Raw genomic sequence first — 20,492 nt, 5'->3', positions numbered from 1 at the left:
TCTGCTCCCTGCTCTGGCTCTGATGAATTCTTTCACCCTCCCGTACTTCTGACTGTACCCCAGTGCTTGTATAAATAAACAAATAAATCTTAAAAAAAAAAAAAGAAAGTGGGCACATAGGGAATTACCAGATATATTCATTATTTGATGGTGGAGTGTTTTTTTTTCTCATTGATAAAATAACCTACATAGCTTGAGCATGTGCAGTTTATTGCATGCCGTTTATATGTAAGGTTTTTTCAAGTGATGTATGAATTGATAAAATATTTACTAAAACTGCTTATTAATAACATGCATCATTACTATGCTTTTTGCGTAATTTATATACAATGCAGAAAGTTGATTGAAATCTTTTTCTTAGAAATCATCAAAAAACTTTAATTCATTTGGAGCATTGGTTCTCGACTAGGGCAATTTTGCCTCCCAGGGGACATTTGGCAGGGTCTGTAGACATTTGATTGTCAAAATGTTAATAGCATCTGGTGGATAGAGGCCACAGGAAACTTACAAAGCAGGCTATATATAATGCACAGCAAAGTCCCCTTCACCAAAAAATTATTTAGTCCCAAGTGTCACTAATGCCAAGGTTGAGAAACCCTGATTTATATTATCTAAAATCACTTTTATTGCTGCTTATTATTTTAATTTTGTGTTTTTATATCTTCTGCTTTGAACATACTGTTGGTCAAACAAATTGCTAATAATACACTGAGAAAATTGTGTCTTACACTTTTGGGAATGTGTAGCTGATATGTTTATGAGACTTATTTTTTAAATAATTATTCTTAGAGACACTTGGAATTGGTCAATTTGGATGTGTTGTAATATTTTCATATCATTTGAAAAAATGTTAAAACGCCAGCACTACCATATACATAGTTTCCCAATCTAGTCTAATAGAAGTCACCAGTAGAGTTTAATTTTAATTGTTGGACTAAATTTTAATTTTTGAAATAATTAGTGACTTTGAAATCTGATCTTTACATTAGAGATCTCTCTCTTTTTTTTTTTTTTTGATTTATTTATTTATTTATAAAAGCACTGGGTACAGTCAGAAGCGTGGGAGGGCGAGAGAATTCACCAGAGACAGAGTGGGGAGCAGAACAGGCAGACTAACAAAGTACACTGCAGAGGGGAGCAGCAGGCGCAGCAGGAGAGGTCTGTGCTCCATGTGCGACCCTCACCAGCAGCCGGGGATCTAACCGGCGCTGCAGAGGCTGCGGGCAGCTTTGCAGCCCAGTGCTCAACTGCTGCGTCACCAGGGGTGGCCCTACATTAGGGATCTCTTAATTTAAGATACTCCCTTGCTTACTTTTTGCCAGTGTTCCACAAATAGGCCCTGATTCTCACATCAGACACCTCAGCAGGTTTACATGGTGGCAATCAGATCTTAGTTCTTTTTCTGTCTTAAAAGAGAACGAGGAGGGCCTCCCCAGTGGCACAGTGGGTTGAGTGCTCCGCTGTGAAGCTGTCCACAGCTTCTGCAGCACAGGTTCGGTTCTCAGCTGGCCAGGGAGATACCCACATCTCCCATAGACCTCTCCTGTCTCACCCACTGCTCCCCTCAGCAGTGTCTTAGGTCTGTCTGCCTGTTCTGTTCCCCGCTCTGTCTCTGGTGAATTCTCTCACCCTCCTGCACCTCTGACTGTACCCCAGTTCTTGTATAAATAAATAAATCTTCAAAAAAAAAAAAAGAGAATGAGGAGAGAGAAGGTAGATTTGAGTGTAAGAATGTGGGGAAAAGGACAAAGTTTGGAGCAATTTAACCTTTAGTATATGTTGTTTCCAAATAGAGTAATACTTGGAGTTTTCTATATTCTATTTGTTTAGGAGCAGTTTGCTGCTGCTGCAAGCATTTCTCCAACTACTCCCAGAAGACTGATGTTACATGGCTGAATTTAGTCCATGTAATAGCCTTCCTCTGCTTATTCTTCCATCTATTGCACTAACGACTCTGTTCCTATTTTTCTTCTATACCAGTGGTTGGGAATTTTTCAGGGAGGGTCCAAGTAGTAAATATTTTAGACTCTTTTTCACAGTCCATACAGTCTCTGTTGCATGTATTCAGGTCTGTGTGAAAGCAACTATAAACAATACATAACTGGATGAACATGACTGCAGTCCATTAAAACTTAATTTACAAAAATAGCTCTGGATTCAGCTTGTGGACCTTCAGCATTTCCTCTTTTGGGGGAAACATTAGGCATTTTGTGGTTAGTTTCTCATTGATGGGTGGTTTCAAATGGAAAACAGTGGTACCCTTTCACTAGCAACTGCTCTGTTGTATTGAATGACTTTTATTGGTGATGGTGTGGTGTACATTTGAATGGCAACTAAAAGAGAAGTAGACTTAATAACACAACCTTACTTCCTTTCTTGCTTATAACCCATATGTAGATGGTCAGCATATTCTAGGAGATGGTCAGCATATTCTAGGAAGTTTACTTTTACCTTTGAAAAAGCTCTACAATTTTTTTTAAGGATTGATTTATTTATGCATACAAGAGCTGGGGTGTAGGCCATAGGTGTGGGGACAGGGTAAGAGGATTCACCAGAACAGAGTGGGGAGCAGAACAGGCAGATGCACTGAAATACACTGCTGAGGGGAGCAGCGGGCAAGACAGGAGAGGTCTGCTGTGCCTTGTGGGTTGCTCCCTGGCTGGGGATCGAACTTGTGCTGCAGTGGCTGCAGATAGCTTGATAGTGCTGAACCTTAAATTAACCCCTTGTGCCACCAGGGAGGCCCTTTTTTTTTTTTTTAAAGATTTATTTTTTATTTTTATTTATTTATTTAATTTATTTATACAAGCACTGGGGTGCAGTCAGAAGCACGGGAGGGTGAGAGAATTCACCAGAGCCAGAGTGGGGAGCAGAACAGGCAGAAGGACTGAAGTACACTGCTGAGGGGAGCAGTGGGTGGCAGGAGAGGTCTGCAGGCCCCCATTATTTTTTTTTTTAATATGCTTGTGTTCTATTAATTGGAGTAGGGTAGTAACTTCCTTATTGTTCTCTCTACTTTTAAGATTCTCTCTAAATCCATTTAGCTCCATAAATGTTGCCAGTTACCTATGTAAAATAAAAATACTGTGGCACACATCCTTCCTGTAATTAATTACACAGTAATTTAGTCATCCAGATTAATGGTTCTTAACTGCTTTTTATTCTTGCATCCCTTTGAAAATTTTTTGATAGGTGTGAAAATGAATTTTGTGTGTGTTCATTACATATTTTCATACATTTGGGAAGTTGGGCAATTCATGCTTTAAGGGTTTCTTTCATTCATGGTCTCTTAATTAAGAATTGTTGATTTAGAGAATAAAAGTTTGTTTCTTTCCTTGATTTTGTAAATACATCATGATCTGGCTACATTCTTTTTGCAATTTATCATCCATGTTCTCAGACTCACACACATTTTCTACAAAGAATTAATGAACCTTCTCCTGTTGTGCCAGTTTCTTCCACTCTTTTATACTTGCAGTTATCATTTCCTCGGGCCAGGAATGTCGTTACCGTTTTCTCTCTATCTTCCCAATTTTTACTGGTTAATATTCATCCCAAATACCAAATTCTTATCTGAAGATTTTCCTGACATTTCCTTTATGGTGCAGGCATAAATAAATGTAAAGGAATTGCAGCAGATGAAGCATGGAGGGAATGGGATGGGGAAGGAGATGGAAGGAGAGCACCTCTAGGAAAGATTTATTTGCTCTTAGGAGATAGACCTCTTCTTCATCTCTCTGCACCTCAGTTTCTAAGTGGAATATAATATTTATTTTAGAGTGCTGTTAAATGAAGAACAGTGTTCTCCACACACCTCAATGTTTATATGGGAAATTCATCTTCTTCGGGCCATTGGGTTGCCTGAGGACCATATGTAAACAGCTTCAGAGCCCCAGTACTCAAAATGTTCTAGTGGAAAACTGGTTACTAAAACAAGAATGTTTCTTGAAAATCTTTTACCAAATCACTATGCACATATTTATGTTGTTAGAAGTGTTGCCACCTTTAAAAAAGCCACTGGATAGTTTACAACTGGAGTACAGGGTGCTTTTTTTGGCTAGTTGGTTGTGATATATAGATTTCTGTCTTTCACAAATTAACAGTGTGGTCTTCACTATTCCAGGAATGACTCAGAGGGTGTATGACATGATAATTTGTAATTTTGCTGAGCAAGGTTTGATCCTGTTTCACTATACATCAGGGTATTTTTTGGATGGCAACTTTTGCTAGCACTATTTATGCTGCTGGAGCCAACTCCTAGTGCTGGTGATCAATGAAAAACAAAATATAGTTGGTCTAGCAAAAGGAATTTTGGATAAATTAAGGAGTAAAATGTATGGTTCTGTTGTTTAATTTCATGATATAAACAAGTCTTTTTCAATTTGTATGGTAAGATAGATAAGTAAATGATTCCTGTATTTTTGAATCATTTAAAGGTCTGTAGGAGTAAAAAATACACTTTCATATGTTATATGTCATCGTATTCTCAAATGTGGGGGATTTTTCAAGATATTTTGGAACAAATCTTGTGTAAACATCAAGTATCTGTTGTATTTAAAGTCATCAGACTCATGAATTCAATAGGAATGAATAATTCAGGCAAGGGTGTATGTGTGTATGTGTGTGAGAGAGATTCTCTTTCTGAATGAAATTTGTAAGATCATTTAATAGTCCATCCTTAAGGACACTGCCTTTTCATTTCCTCAAGATAAAGATTGGCTTTTTTTTTTTTTTTTTTTTTTTTTTAACTGTTACAAACATTTGCTTTTATACCTGGTTGTCCAGACTCTTCCTTATGCTTCCCATCTCTCTCCTACATTTTGCCCTTTAACTATACTCTACACAACTATTGGCTATTCCCACAATGCTAATAACAAAGGATTTCCCTGCTCCTAGCCTTTGTACAGGCTGTATTTCCTTCATCATTTTGTTCACCTAATGAACTGTTAGAAGCGGAGAGGGAGAGAAATTAGCTATCTGACCCCCTCCCTGGCATCCCCACAATTCCACAGTATTTAAACATTCAATTAAGGGTTCCTCTGGAGAGGGTAATTTGCCTTTGTAGAAAGTGCCAAGGGCTAACAAACAGACTTGCATTTAAGACCTCCCCTGCCATTAACTGAGCAGCACATGAACTCTGTTGGATTATTGTCTTCTTTTTTTTTTTTTTTAAGATTTATTTATTTATGCATACAAGAACTAGGGTATAGGCCAGAGGTGTGGGGCGTGAGAGGATTCACCAGAGACAGAGTGGGGAACAGAATAGGCAGATTGGCTGAAATACACTGCTGAGGGGAGTAGCGGGTGAGTCTGCTGCCCCATGTGGGTAGCTCCCTGACCAGCTGGGGATTGAAATCGTGCTGCAGTGGTTGTGGATAGGTTGTGTCTTAACCCCTTGCACCACTAGGGAGGCCTGGATTGTTGTCTTCTGTAAAATCAAGGGATTGGAATAAAGCAGTAAGTTAGGCAAACTTACTTTTTTCTCTTTTTCTTTGCTTTTATTGTTCTTCTCTTCTTTCATTCTTGCATGTTTGAAGAATACAACACTTTTACATTGCTTTACAGTATGTTACTTACAGCCCTATTCTCCATAAGGTGTAGGGGACACCATGCCCTGGGACAAGGTGGCAAATATTAAAATAAGGGAAGACTTGAGGACTTGAAATGTAACCCAAGTTGAGATCTCCAGATACCTTCCACCTCTTAAATAATATTTGTCTGTGTTATCCTCTGTATTAGCATGAGCAAAAACATCTGTGTGTATATGTAGCCTAGTTCCAAGAGGCTCTCTGGAGACCAGTTTGGCTGTGAAGTCCAGTGACACTAAACAGTGACCACTAATGCCATCTGTTGGTAGAAAGTGTTGTATGCTTTATTGGGTTTGTAACTCTCTTAATCTCTCTTAATTTCTGTGAAATTTTGCTAGTTGGAAGTTTTTAGGTTGAGGAGATTCCTGTATAATTCAGGAGAATTTGTGGGGTTTTCCCCACCCATACTTTTTACTTTGAAATAATTTTAGTATATGTGCTGCCGAAGCGAGCACTACTTTGAAATAATTTTAAACTAACAGGAAAGTTTAAAGAGTAGTAAACAAATTGACCAGATTTTAACTTTTTGCTTCATTTTTTTATCATTCACTTATTTATCTCATATACACATAAACATACTGTTTTCAGAAATATTTGATTAGATACCCCTTTACTTTTTAATACTTCAGTTGTGTTTAAGAACAAAATTTCTCTTTTATGTAACCACAGTAATCAAATTTAGGAAACTGATGCAATATTTTGATCTTCAGTCTGTATTCCAATTTTGTGAATTGTCCTAATATTTTTTATAGCATTTACTGCCCTTTAGGATCCTTTGTTCTTAGGATCCTTGAGTTTCCTTTAGTTTATAAAAACTCCTCAGTCCTTTGTGCTTATTAATGTGTAGATTAATTTAGACATTACCAATTTTTTTTTTCTTTTGCAACCTGGGTGGTGTATGAAATTGCTAAACACGTCATTATGGTTGGCTTAAGTGATTGAAGTTTCTCCAGAACCTGCCCTTTTTTTCTTACAGTTCCAGGGTGTGTTCTTATCCATGTGAATTGCTGTTGTCTGAGAACTGCTTGCTATACTTTGAATACGAATTAAACAATTAAGAATTTTCTAATGATTTATTCTGTTCTAAAGAATAATTGTAATAATTTCAAGTTGTGTGCTTCTGAAGACATATGTTTGCATGACATATAAATATGCATTTTCACACACAGGAAAATATTCACAACATGCTGCTAAATCAACTGAAATTTAGAAGTAGAAAAAGGGCTCTTAGGTGTCTGCCTCCTTCTCTCCTTTCCCCCTTTTTTTAAGCCACATTACTGATAGATAGACTTTGAGCCTCATTTAAATATCAGTAAGGTTCTTGCTAAGGCCTTAGAATTGACTGGTAGTTTCTTTGCTTGGACTTGAACCCAGAATTTTCAGACTCAAAAATTTGTGTTCTTTCCATTATAATATACTATTTAAAGGTGCATTTAGTTTTTTTCTGTATGATTTCATTTAATTCTTACACAATCTCTGAGGTACATATTGTCATCTCTTATTTATAAATGGAGAAATAAAAGTACAGAGATTAACCAGATGAGTTATGCTTGGCACATTATTTAAGATGCTAGAGTTGGTATTCTACATCACATGCTTACCTCACTGAACTGCTGCTTCCTCTGCTGCCCCCTGGCAGGGATGGTAAGAGTTGTTCATGAATTAATGTGAACTCCATTAATATTTTTCTTTCAAATATCATCAGAGATACTGAATTAGAAACTGGGGGATGGTAGGATGAAATTGATTGAAATTAAGGGGATAGACTCTGACCATGGGAATAGAATGTGACCTTGTACCACAAGATGTCTAGGAGAGGGTCCTGGAGATATTTTGAAGTTTTTGGCAAAAGATGGGAGCATAGTTGTTCACTCCTCACCTTCCCCTAAAGTTCAATGGCAGACCTCTTTTGCATCTTAAACTTTGCAGTACTGTAACAGGGTGGTCCCCAGGAAATCTGTGCCACCATAGATATGGTGGAATAAAAATTAAAAGGGGGGATTGTAACAGGGTGGTCCCCAGGAAAGGGGGAGGTTCCCTGCCCCACCCAAGGGAGGGTGGAGCTGAGCAGGAAGAGGAAAAGCTGAAAAAGAAACTGAGGAAGGAAGCAGGATGAAGCCAGAAGGAGACCAGGAGGAGGCACATGGAGCCTAGAGACACGTGAAGAAACTGCGCTTGTCTTTTGGTCGTGGACTGGGTGACACAGATGTGGGTGAGACCCGTGGGGAGGTAACAGTGGCAGCTTTTATCTTGATTTTGATTTTGCTCTTTTCCTTCCGGGCTTGTCTGGTTGTTTGGGACCCTTTTCTGTGGGTCCCCACTGGAAGATGCTTTGGACTTGTGGCAGGCTTCGGGGCCTTGCTCTGGGCCAATCCCATTTGGATGGAGTTTTACCCACGAGGGGACAGGTAACTTTGGGTGCTTGATTTAGAAACTAGATTCTTTGCCTTTTCTGTATTGTTTCCTAATTGTATAAAAGTTCCTTCCCATTAAAATCTCATGTTTTGTGTTATGTGGCAGATGGCAGAACCCTATATAAAATAGGCAGGTTTGTGGGGTTTGGGCTGCCCCTCTTCCTGCCCTGTAACAGTACTGGTTTTAGTTTCCTAAGATCATTTTCCCACCCAGAAACCTTTAATGATTCCTAAGACCTGTCCCTTCTCATATAAATTCCTGCCCTTGACATTTGAGAGTCCTCTACAGTCTGGCCTTATCACTTCTTTGAACCAATCCAGATCTCATCAGAAAGGTTCTCCCAGCAAGCAGGACACAGCTCCATATCAGTCTCATCTCTGGGCCAAGTTTACATCTAAATTTGCACTTTTGTTGATTGTGTTTTTACTTCTACAATGCTTCCTTTCTGCGCTTCAATTTGTCTTCCTTTATAAACCTAGGCATAATTTCTGCCTGTAGAAATCATGTGACTCTTGAAGCTGAAAAAAATCATAGTTTAACAAAGTGGTGGTAGTCTCGGATTCTTTCATTTTCTATGCCTTCCCGCCCTATAGCCATATTATAAACTTGCCCAGCAGAACCTTTCAGGTTCCCTTTCCTGTTCCCCTCCTTCCCTCATTTTACCTTCCTCTTACCTCTCCCCTTCTCCCTTCCCCACCCCTTCCTTCTGTCCTGCTGTTTCTGTCCCTTCCTCTGTCCCTTATCTTTCCTGTGTTTTGCTTTTCTGCTCCATCTTTTCCCCCCTTTCTCTCCCTTCCAGCTGCCTGCCCAGTGTGTAACTTGGGCAAATTATGTGACTGCTCATCTCTGAAAATGGGAAAATAGCCCTGTTACACTGTAGGGTTGTTTTGATGATTGCATGACCTTTGATGGAAAGGCACTTAGAGCAGAGCCTTCTAGATAATCAGCATCCATAAGTCTCAGCTCTTTGGTCTGTTTTGTGTATTTTGATATATAAAACAAATGATAGGATTTTCTATTAAAGGAGAGTTATTTTCTTTCATGTACAAGTAGATTATTATTTTTAAAAGTAACTATAAATTAGAGTTTTTTGAACACCGACAATCATCAAAAAACGTTTATCATTTTAGCAGTCATGGTTAAGATAATTCTGCTCCTAGCTTTACTTTCAGCTACTGCAAAGTTAAACAGAAACCAGGATAGATTTTTCCACTTTGAGATAAACTAGTTTTTCATGGACATGTCATATGGACTAATGTTGTGGTAATTTTTGTCTAAAAAGCATTTTGCCTTCTCTTGAACGAAGATTTAGCTAGGTATAATTGACAGCTATTTTCTCTTAGCACTTTGAAGATGTTCCATTTTCTCCTGTGTCTTGGTATTGGTGAGAAGCTTTCAGTTAAATTTTGCTCCCATTTAACTAAAAAAGTTCCTTATTCTACTTGCTCTTTAAGCAGATATTTTCCAGTTTAAAGTGATTATGTAGAATATGGCTATCCTGATCAAGTCTGGTGATTTCTGAATATGAAAATACATGTCTTTAACGTATTCTGGGAACATAAGTTTGTCTCTGTAATTTAGCCTTCTGTTCCTTTTCTTCTTCTGGAACTCCTCCTAAGCTGTGCTGCTCTTCCTTCACTTTTCTATATCATTTACTCTTCGTATTGAATTTTTGCGTAATTTCTTTTCTCTCCAACTTCACAAGTTCTCTGTGTTTAATCTGATGTTTAATTCAACAATGACTATATACTTATTTTCTTAAAAACATTTTATTTGGTTCGCTTACAAATTTGTCTTGCTCTTTCATAACATGTTGTGTTTTCAGTTTGTTCTGATTTTAGCCTCTACTGTTTCATAGCTGTATCGGATAAATTTTCCTTTTAAGTTCTGGAGAGGTCCTCTTAGTAGTTGTTGTTCTCTGCTTTTACTTGCAGTGGGTTGTTTATGTATAGAGTCGATAAATTTTTATTCTGCACTTGCTGGCAGGACTTTTTGTCACAGTCTCACATCTGTGTTGAAGGAATGTTTCTCCCCAAATTTTCATTCCCCTATCTGCTTTGGGTTCTAGGATTCTCAATGACTTATGAACATATTTTATGAGAATTTCTTGATTTGAGGGTCTTGGACCATGCTGATAGTATATAATTTTAAATTTTATATTTGGGTGGGAGGGGAAGAATATGACTAGGAATACAGATGGTCATTTTGTAGATTAATTTGTAGATACCCTTCTCCAGTCTCACTGTAAATCCTAGGGCAAGACAGATAAATTTTCTTATCTTCCTGTTCCAAGATATAGGTATATACACATATATATACATACATATACATATGTATTTTTTTAAATAGACCATCTTCTTATTAATGGTATGTAGACTGTTAATATCTCTGGCTTTTTTCTAGGTAAAGGGTGAGATGGGGAGGAGAGTGTGTGTTTCAGTCCCGTTCTCATGTCTTGGTGGGCATGTCTTTTCAACTGATACCAGAATTCAAACCCCCATTTTCAAATATCTTTGGTAGTACAAAGATTTTTATATTACTTCGTTAGCCATGTTGTGGAGATAGAAATCCTATCATATTCTTTAAAAATGCGTAGTGGCGGGCTTTGGGTTTCTTGGTGGGGGTGGGTGTGGTGTGGTGACATGCATTTCAGGAAATGTGATCCTATACCTTTGGGTCACATACAGTGGTAAACCAGTGTTACATCAAAGAAAATTCATAGTATTGTGTGTATTAATTGATTGCCATTTTCCTACACTTTTAGTGGATATTTGTGTGGATATTTATGTGATACTGTGAACAATCATTTTGTTCAATTGTTTACTCATTCTTTAAACAGATACTTTTAAAGTAGGTAATTGAGGTCAAGTATTATGTTCTATATGTGCCTGAATGCAGAGATGAGAAATAAGGTTCTTTTCTGTTGTGCTTTGTTTTGAGTGAGGCTCTTTAGCATCAAGGAACTTAGAGTTCACTAAGGAGAGATACATAAATCACTGTGAAAATACAGCAATCCAATTTTGAGATAAGAGCAGTAGAAGTACAAAAGCAGGAGAGCAATGACCTCTCTGGAAGGCATTGGGCAACTCTTCATAACCCTGACTGTGTACATCAGAACCCCTTTCTTTTAATTTGTGATAGCTTGAACTTTATAAGGATGGCAAATAAATCGGAAAAATAATCTTGCTTCATGTTCTACCAGAAGTGGTTTTAAAAGGCAAACCACATTTTGAATTAAACTTTTGTCAGAATATAGCTCAATATCAATTCTGTGGAAAACAAAATCTTCTTACTCATCATCATTATTGAAACATTACTGGGGAATTTGGGAGTAATCACTTATTTTCTTAAATTAGAGAAGTGAGCACACTTTAGCCTTGTATATCAGCTGTTCATGTTAATGTTATGAAATACAGGCCTTTCATGAGTGTCATATATTATGTGTCTTCAATATTTATTTGAAAAATTAAAAGAAGGAAAACTAATAACTTAAATATTGAATTGCAATAACAGTATTTTACTCATACCCCTTTTTTCCTCGTGAAACTCATAATAATAATATGAATATTATAACAAGAAAATTTAGTTTCTCTTGAACCTGTCACTTCTATTTAATGTTTCTTATGGTTGTCCGTGTGAATTTTTTTTATGCGATTGGCATTCAAGTATCTTCTGGTTTTTATTGTTGTAAATTGTGCTTGATTAACTTGATCAATGTAGTGTTTTCTTTTTCACCAGAGTTTTGGTAAACGTGAATTTCCACGGCTGAGATTTTTTTTTAAAGATTTATTTATTTATGCATACAAGAACTGGGGTATAGGCCAGAGGTGTGTGGCGGGGGGATGAGAGGATTCACCAGAGACAGAGTGGGGAGCAGCTGAAAAATATTGCTGAGGGGAGCAGCAGGAGAGTCAGGAGAGATCTGCTGCACCATGTGGGTATCTCCCTGGCTGGGGATCGAACTTGTGCTGCAGTGGTTGTGGATAGCTTCATAGGTTGCGTCTTAATCCCTTGCGCCACCAAGGAGGCCCCAAGACTGAGATTTTAAGCCAGAGTATATGAGCACATCAACTCTGTATTGTCTGAATGTTTTCAAAGAAAATGTATTATTTGCATTTCACTACCATTTTTCTTATTGTTACTTGACTCTTCTAGAATGTTTTGTAAAATGATTGTTTTTGCATATTTGTAATGATGACAAAAATTATATTAGAAAAGAGTATGTAACCACTGTTAGGAAATGAGATGGGAAGTTGTCATTTAACCCCCTTGTTCATTCCTTAAACAAAATTAGTTAAGTGTCTTTGAAAGTTTCAGAAGAGAATAAGTAGGAAATAATGAATTTAAAGAAGAGATATTGTGATGTTGGTAATCATTATGAGTAATGTGCCCTTCAGAGCACCAGGAAAGCAAATAATATTAAAGCATATATTTAATTTGTTAATTTAAATTTTGCTGTGTGTAAAGCACAAAAAGTTCCTGAGTTACCAATTCAAGTATAAACCCATGTCTCTGTCTTTAGAACTTGTGGTATTTTTTTGGTATTATATGAGGCTTTATGTTATGTCAGCAGTATTAAGTTCTTTTGACATGTGGTGTATTTGCAAGTAGTTATCTTATAAAGAAAAGGTGCTCTTAATGTATACTTTGTGTACTTTTTTTTGTTTACACTTAATGAATTTTAATACGACCTTAATTTTCATGGACTGTTTCACTGATATTTCAATTAAAAGTAGGCAGAGAAAACTTGGTTCTTTACTGTTATAGATTATGAATATGCTAATGTTTATTTCTGGTCTGTATTTTCTCTTTTTTCAGTAAATAGTAATAAAATGTTTGGTGTATAAAGTAGATTGGATACATGTCTTTTAACAATTAAAATATTTTTCTTAACACTAGGGGGCACTCCTGATCTGTGAATTCATACCTAAATTAATCTCTAGGATTAGAGTAAAATGAAATCATTTGAAAACTCTTCATTGTAAACTGAATATTGCTTTCAAAGAGAATTTGGATCAAGCTCATTTTTTTTTTATAGCAGTGTCAGTATACGTTGATTATTAATATAGTGTCATCAGGATATTAAACTCATAAAATGAAACAGATGGGAGGAAATTAAAATATTTCTGTATTCGTTTTCACATTGGCTTTTAAAAATGGGTTCTAAATGGTGTTAAAATCCATTTATTTCTATTATTTTATCATTTAAAAATTCTAGTACAATGTTTTGCTCTTAGCAGGCGGGATGTATCTGAAGAAATAAAGATAAAGGCTGAAGACCGCTATCATTAGTAATGGCATTTTAGGTATTTGAAAACAACAAATTTTCTACATCTAAGTGGTTACAGTTAGGATTTTGGTGATGCCCACCAAAATGTATTTTGCCAGAGGTGTATTTCTAAGGTTCTTGTCTTTTCTTTTTTAATTAGAAGACTCTATTAAATTTAAACTTTTTAGGTAGCTGACAAAATTTGCATCGATATTGGGGTTTGGTGAGTAGGGTACTCCGGATCCTCTGAGAAAGTTTTCAGCATAGTTTCCTGTTCCGCAACACACAGCCAGTTTATAAAGAAAAAAGACATTTGCATAGACACAAATAGGCAAAGGCTGTGTTTTAAAAGAGCCGCCTTGTTAGAATAAAAGAGGTGCCTGCACAGACATAGAGGGCCAGAAGGCTGCATTTGAAAGGGACAGGTTTATTAAGGAAAAGAGACATCTGCAAAGATGCAGGTGGGTAGTCTTGGGACAAGATATGCATTTTGCCAGAGCAAGGGCGGTTCTTATATAGTGTTCTTTGGGGAGTTCATTCCTTTGTGGAATTTTGTGGCTTTGGGGTCAAGTTAGGTTGTTTTTTTGGAAATGATAATTCTTCTGCCCCCACTTAAGATTCCTGGAAACTTCTGTAGCTGGTTTAATGACTAGCTTTAATTATCCTACCTCTGATTTTTGTCCTTGTGAGACCTTCCATCCTAAATCTTTCTACTGTAAGCTTCCACCATCATCATAGTGGCACACATCATGTGTCAGCACTGGTATAGGTTGCTTGCATGTATTAGTTTATTTCTCTTGACCACACCTTTATGAAGTAGCTTATTTATTTTATTGACAAGGAAACTAAGTACAGATAATTTAAACTGCATTCACAAATCAAACTTGGGCAGTCTTGTTTTAGAATTTGTTCTTTTAAATCACTGTCGTGTATTGCTCTTCAGAGAAAAGAAATTTATCATTAAGAAAATTATTATTGACCTTTCAAAATCAGTTGTTGAAGTGAGTATAGTTTAAATTACCTAATTTATATAGATACTTGTTTGTCTTATAAAACATCATAGAAATTTGAAGTTGGAAAAGAACCTTAAAATTCATTTACTCCTGTCATTTTATAGAGACGAAATGCCAACCAAACGGTTGAAGTTACTTAGTCAGGTAACACCAAGATATCTATGGAAAGGGCTTAGAGCCTCCAATAAATGTTTTGTCTCCTAGTAAAGCAGAAAGAAGCATGGCTTTGTGGAAAGAATATTTGACTAGACTTTTAGGTAGCTTGAATTTTATTCTTGATTCTCAGTTCACCAGCATTTTTCAGAGGCTCTGTGTCTTTATTATCTGAGTATATCACTCTCTTCCTTAATCAGTCTAATATTTGTGAAGATCAGTGAGATAATAGATTGACCATACCACATATTGTATTTTATGACATGTTCTTTTATTTTTAATGAAATGTAATACCTCTGTAAATTACATTGCCAGCAAAGGTAAACTTCAGTATTATTTATTTAGGGGTTACTTAAGTCTCTAAGAATTGATTGCTTTATGCCATGTGTTAACTTTCCATTTTTTTTATATTTTATTTACTTAAAACTAAAAAAGTTTTTGAATTTTCTTCACAAGTGAAAACATGATCTTTGCTGATGAACATAATAGTAACATATAATGGGTACTGTCCATTTATTATTTCTGATTATTTGAATAAAAATCATTGAAAAAACACATGTAGAATTATCTTCAAACTGGATTTAGTGCTTTAACTGAAATAAAAAGTAGAGTTCATTTAAAATGGAAATACTTCTTGTCATGATAGCGGCGTGGATTTATTTTCTTAAACTTCCAAAAAGATAAATTTAAAATTTTCTGTTTCTTGTTACAGGAATAATAATGTATTTGCGATCTTGGACATGAGGCTGCCAGTCTTCTGTTACTGTTGACATCGGCACAGGGACTGATGTTGTGGGAAGCATGGACCTCATGAACGGGCAGGCTAGCAATGTTAATATTGCTGCTCCTGCTTCGGAGGTAAGGGCGTTCAAGAACTTAGTTGTAAAGTTTCTTGCCAGGCATTCTGATTCTTCAAGGATTATGGCTGTTCATAGATTTAAGTCAGATCTTGAGAAAAAGGGCTACAGATTTTTTATTTTTAAAAAAAATTTTTAGATTTTATCATTCATATGTTCACTGTATATCATAAAAGTAGTTAATCCTTATCCATTTAAGATCCTTGACAATGATTTCCTAAAAATTTGTTTAGTTTTAAAGAATACATAGAATTTCTTTTCAGAATATGTTTATATTACATTAACCTTGAAGGTACCAGGACAAGTGGGGCAAAGAAAGATACTTTTATTTAGAACCACTAAATTTTAGATACCATCTAGATTCTTTTATTCTAGCCTCTTGGAGGAGAGCAAAGAACCACACTGGCATGTTGGAAGAGCTGCTCTGGTTTGCAGCTAGAGTGTTAAGATTAAACACTGAACTAGTTGTTCATCTCTCTAGTTAATCTATTGTGATTTCATTTTTTACCTTGCCTTCTTTCTTTTTTTTGCTTTGTTTATAAATCTAGGGTACTTACTCCTTTCCTTAATAACTTTAGCATCTAATACCTGTATTTCCTCTTATTTTGTTGCCTACTATAAAGAATTAGAATAATGTTTATGTCCCTTTAGCACTTTGGCCTCAACCTTCCTTCATAAATTCACTTCATTTTGCCCCAGCCAGTTGTTCAGGCTTTGATATCATTGAAAATATTCTAAGTCTATGGTTTTATTTTTCTTCTGTATATGATTTTTATATATTTTTTCTAACTCTGGCTTCCCTTAAAAATTTTGTTAAGCATTTCTTTTAAAAAACATTTTGTCAGTCATTTACGTAACTGTAATTTAGAGAGTATAACTTCATCACCTTCATATGTGCACAAACGTCACTCACCCTCCACCAAAAGTACAGTGTGTGCCCTATCACTTCCCTTCCCTATCCTCGCCTTTGTTCCTCAGTCCCCTCCAATTATTCTTGCGCGCTTTGTCAGTTTTCTTTAGTTATTTAAATTCCACAAATGGGTAAAACCATCTGGCAGCTACTTTCATTTTATGGCTTATTTCACTTAGCACAATCACCTCAAGATCTGGCCATTTTTGTCCCAAAAAGCATCATTTCATCATTTTTAATAGCTGAGCAGTGTTCCATTGAGTATAAATTCCACAATTGCTTTAAGTAGTCATCTGTTGTTGGGCAGTCAGGCTGGTGCCACGACGTGGTTATTACGAATAATGCTGCTCTGAACATAGGGGTGCATACATTTTTTAGTGTTATTGTTTTCATATTTTTTGGATAAATATACAGCAGTGGTATTGTTGGATGATAGAGTATTTCCATTTTTATTTTTGTAAGCAATCTCCACCATTTCCCACCAATGTGGATGAGAGTTCCTTTTTTCCACACCCTCACCGACATTTGTTATTTCATGTCTTTTTGACAGGTCATTCTCATCAGAGTCAGGTGATACCTTATTGCAATTTTGACTTATTTACCTAGTAATAAGTGATGTTGTGCATTTTATTTTATGTGCCTGTAGGCCATTTGGAGAAGTCGATTTTGTCTTTTGCCCATTTTTCTGATTGGATCTCTTGTTGTTTTTGTTGAGCTGTGTGAGTTCTTTATGTATTTTGGAAATTAACTCTTTCTCAGATGTTTGTCGTGCTGATATCTTCTCCTAGTCTGTAGATGGCACTTTTTTGGGGTACTTTTTGAAGTATTAACTCTTTTTAGTTTGATGTAGTCCCTTTTTTTTTTCTTTTATTCCCCTTACTGTTGGAGGTGCTTCCCTGAATAGTTATATCCCCAAATACATCTTTGCCATTTGATATCTGGTAGTGTATCACCTATGATTTCTTGTAAGCATTTTATGGTTTCAAGTCTTATATCCCATTCTTTAATCCATTTTGAATTAGTTTTTGTGTATGGAACATGGTTCGCCACGTTTCCAGCACTATGACACTATTGGCAGCCACTGCAGCACTAGTTCAGTCCCCAGCATTGAAGAGAGACCTCTCCTTTCTCTCCAGCTGCTCCCCTCAGCAGTGTATTTTAGTCAGTCCACCTGTTCTCTTCCCCACTGTGTCTCTGGTGAATCCTCTCAACCCCTCCCCACCCCCCGGCCTACACCCCAGCTCTTGTATGCATAAATAAAAAATAAAAGATTAACTGTGCTTTATTAAATATTTCTGATGGATCAGATGTTTCACTTACAATATGAACAAAAGCAAGCTACTTAATTACTATTCTGTGCCACAACCTAAGAAAATAGGCCAACCCCTTCCTCTGATTTCTGTTAAGAGCCTCACCATCTCCCTAGTCATCTGAGTTTAAATCTTTGAATTTGTCTTTAACTTACCTCTCTGCCTACCACAATCATTTTCTCAGGCAGAGTCTGCTAGCAGAACTGAAATTATAGTAGTCTGTAATGTGGTCATAGAAATGAAGTCCCCTCATCTTTGCCATATTCTGTTGGTTAGAAACAGGTCACAGATTTTACCCAACTTCAGGTGGAAAGGGTAATGCAAGCAAGTGACTAACTACCACATTGTGGAGGTGCTTGGCAGGTGTCTTAGGACCCGTCCAGCACACATTTCAAAGAACCAGTTCTTAATTTCTGCTGTTACCATCTTAATTAGGTCATTGTTTCTTGTCTAGATTATTGCAACAGTGGTCTTTTAGTTGGGTTTGCACTTCTGTTTTCTGGTATTTTTCATCTGTTTGATTGATGTTCAGTTTTAATACTCTTAAAATACAGCTATTAAACTTTATAGTGTTACTAAACTATGTTGTTCCTCATTGTCTTACTAATTAAATATAAATGACCCTCAGCCTTACATTCAAGACTGCTCACAATGGCCCACATTTTCTTGCTAGTGGATTTGTTACTAATCTTCCACTTGAAACTTAGATCCTAATGAAGGAATACTACATATGGCTATGTTCGTATAAACCCTTAGCTTTTCATACTTCTGTTATAACTTTGCTCACTGAAAGATTGAGCTCTGGTAAGATTATAGGGTATTTGCTCTCCTTCTCTCCACCTTTCCACCATATCAGCAGGACTCCTGTATAATAAAGGATTGCAATTGTAAAAGAACTGTGAAACTCAAACTCTTGTCAAAAGAGGAGTTTCTAGGAAAACCCAAAGACAATAGGAAAGACAAAAGGAAGGACACTGGAGGAAATTGAAGACTCATACACCTCTAGCAACCACAAACAGTCAACACTGCATAAATCCTACCTAGATAAACATAGAAATTCTTCTTATACTAAAGGCCTGTTGACCTCAGTTACTGTTACACGGTACATCATGTCTGGCTTTCAGCTAATTACAGGGCATGCACAAAAGTGAGAAAAAACAGAGTGTGAAGAGACAAAGCAAGCAACAGAACTGGACTCAGGTATGCAGAAATGTTAGAATTACCAGGCTGGGAATTAAAATAACCATGATTAATAGTGCTAATGTCTCTAATGGAAAAAGTGGGCAAGATGTAAGAACTGATGGATACATGAAAGCTGGGATATTGAGACTCCGAGACTCAAAAGGAAATGCTAGAAAACAGAAACATTCTGACAGAAATGAAGAATGACTTTGATCAACTCACAGATATGCTTCTTGTAGACAATAAAGAAAAGAATCATTCGGCCTGAAGATATGTCAATAGAAACATCACAAACTGAAATGCAGAGAGAAAAGAGAATGAAAAAAAATTAAAACACAGTATCTAAGAACTGGAACTGTGGGTCAACAATAGAAGTTCTAACATACTCATAATCAGAAGGAGAAGAGAAAGAAGAAATATTTGAAGTTATATAGTAGTTGGGGATTTTCCAAAATTAATCACAGATATCTTCCTCTCTAATGACTTTGATATTTAGCTGTTACTAAAGTGGGGGGAAATAAAAATGAGGCATTGAAACTGACATACAACAGCTGCTAGGTTGACATTTTATACCTCGATCTTTGAAATTTTGATCATTTTTTTGTGCTATTAAATATAACCTCATAACTTTGTCACCATTTAGTAGAGCATGATCTAAAAAAACAGAGAAGGAAATTCTGTGGTATGACGTAGATGAACCTTGAAGACATTATACTAAGTAGAATAAGCCAGTCACAAAAGGACATATACTGCAGAAGGAGAAAATCAAATACTGTATTATTTCATTCACTTCTGGAATTAGACTCTGACAACAGAATGACAATTACCAGAAGGGAAGGAGCAAGGAGGGAATAGTTGGAAGGGACTGATTGGTAGTAGATTTTGACTGGACATTTAGCGATGGGTGTGGTATGATACATACAAGTTGCTGAGGTGAGAAATATTACACCTGAAACCAAAATAGTGTAACTTTAAAAGGGGATAAAAGTTAAATCAGTTTTTATAGTTACGATGGTCTAATTTCAGCTATGAATATGTTTTTATCTCACAGTACAGATGAAGTGGAAATTGAAAAAAATAATAAGATTTTCAGAGCCAGAAGCCACCCTTTTTTCTATATATAGTAACAACAAAGTCAAACAGAAAACACTTAAATTTGTAATGTAATAGGAAGAACAACATCAATTGTACATTCACAGACAGACATCACTTAACAAGACTGGATTATTTAATTGATGGAGTTCTGAATGTTTTCTCATGGTTAATATTATAAAAATAAGTTCTTTTCCTTAATAAAAATAGTTTTAAAAACTATAAATCGATGTATTTTACTTTCCTGTCTTCCCTTTGTCCAATTTGAAAATCTTTGAATTTTTAAAATCCTATTTCTATCACAAATAATAAGGATGAGAAAACTGACAGACAAGAAAATTACTTACTCAGGAACCTATACATCTAAGGTCAAGGTTAGTTTTCAAGTTGCCTGACCCTTTTATTTAGTACTCTTCCAACTAAGCAGCATGTTCTTCCTGACTTTTCTATAGTATTTATTCTTTCCTCAGTTTTTAGTCAGTCTAGTTTCTATAACATTAACTGTGAAACAGTGTTAAAATGACTGCATTTTCTTTCATTTTAACAGAAAAGTAGCAGTTCTGAATCACTAAGTGACAAAGGTTCTGAATTGAAGAAAAGCTTTGATGCTGTGGTATTTGATGTTTTGAAGGTTACACCAGAAGAATATGCGGTGAGCCTCCCACCTCTGCTTTCTCCAGTTTTAGCTCATAATTTACATTGA

The 20,492-nt window shown here is 36.2% G+C and overlaps 1 protein-coding gene across 3 annotated transcripts in view; it reads left to right on the top strand.

Moving 5' to 3' along the window:
• Positions 1–15,239: 15,239 nt before the first annotated feature.
• RALGPS2 (Ral GEF with PH domain and SH3 binding motif 2) overlaps positions 15,240–20,492 on the top strand; it is a gene marked incomplete at both ends in the record, with an annotated part of 108,087 nt that continues 102,834 nt past the window's right edge. For 2 of the 3 annotated variants that reach the window (XM_084249108.1, XM_084249107.1), the window contains 2 exons: positions 15,240–15,296; positions 20,337–20,441. In XM_084249108.1, the coding sequence (XP_084105234.1) occupies positions 15,240–15,296; positions 20,337–20,441 (162 nt within the window). The remainder of the gene's footprint in view (positions 15,297–20,336; positions 20,442–20,492) is intronic. The other variant, XM_084249109.1, reaches the window with a different exon arrangement.

This window comes from Talpa europaea (genome assembly GCF_964194135.1).
Source record: "Talpa europaea genome assembly, chromosome: 12".
NCBI lineage: Eukaryota > Metazoa > Chordata > Mammalia > Eulipotyphla > Talpidae > Talpa > Talpa europaea.
The sequence above is the reverse complement of the archived record's forward strand: the minus strand, read 5'-3'. Positions and strand labels throughout refer to the sequence as shown.